The sequence below is a fragment of the Crocuta crocuta genome, unplaced genomic scaffold (assembly GCF_008692635.1).
Source record: "Crocuta crocuta isolate KB4526 unplaced genomic scaffold, BGI_CrCroc_1.0 C26816079, whole genome shotgun sequence".
In the NCBI taxonomy this organism is placed as follows: Eukaryota; Metazoa; Chordata; class Mammalia; order Carnivora; family Hyaenidae; genus Crocuta; species Crocuta crocuta.
This window is the reverse complement of record NW_027540850.1, coordinates 1-252: the sequence shown is the minus strand read 5'-3', so window position 1 is coordinate 252 and position 252 is coordinate 1. Positions and strand designations below refer to the sequence as shown.

General features: G+C 72.6%; 1 protein-coding gene across 1 annotated transcript; it reads left to right on the top strand.

Annotated features, from left to right (window-relative positions):
* Positions 1–3: 3 nt before the first annotated feature.
* On the top strand, positions 4–246 carry RRS1 (regulator of ribosome synthesis 1; the record flags this gene model as incomplete). The annotated part of the gene is made up of 1 exon (XM_077748970.1): positions 4–246. A coding segment is annotated over one exon (243 nt), but the record flags the coding sequence as incomplete, so codon positions are not given.
* Between the last annotated feature and the right edge of the window lie 6 nt (positions 247–252).

The following is a 252-nucleotide window of genomic DNA, read 5'->3' as shown; positions in this document are numbered from 1 at the left end:
TTCGCGCGCCTCAAGGGCATCCGCCCCAGGAAGAAGCCCAGTCTGGTGTGGGACGAGGCGAGCGGCCAGTGGCGACGCCGCTGGGGCTACCGGCGCGCCCGCGACGACACCAAGGAATGGCTGATCGAGGTGCCCGGCGGCGCCGACCCCTTGGAGGACCAGTTCGCCAAGCGCGTCCAGGCCAAGAGGGAGCGGGTGGCCCGGAACGAGCTGAACCGGCTGCGCAACCTGGCGCGCGCGCACAGGGCGCAG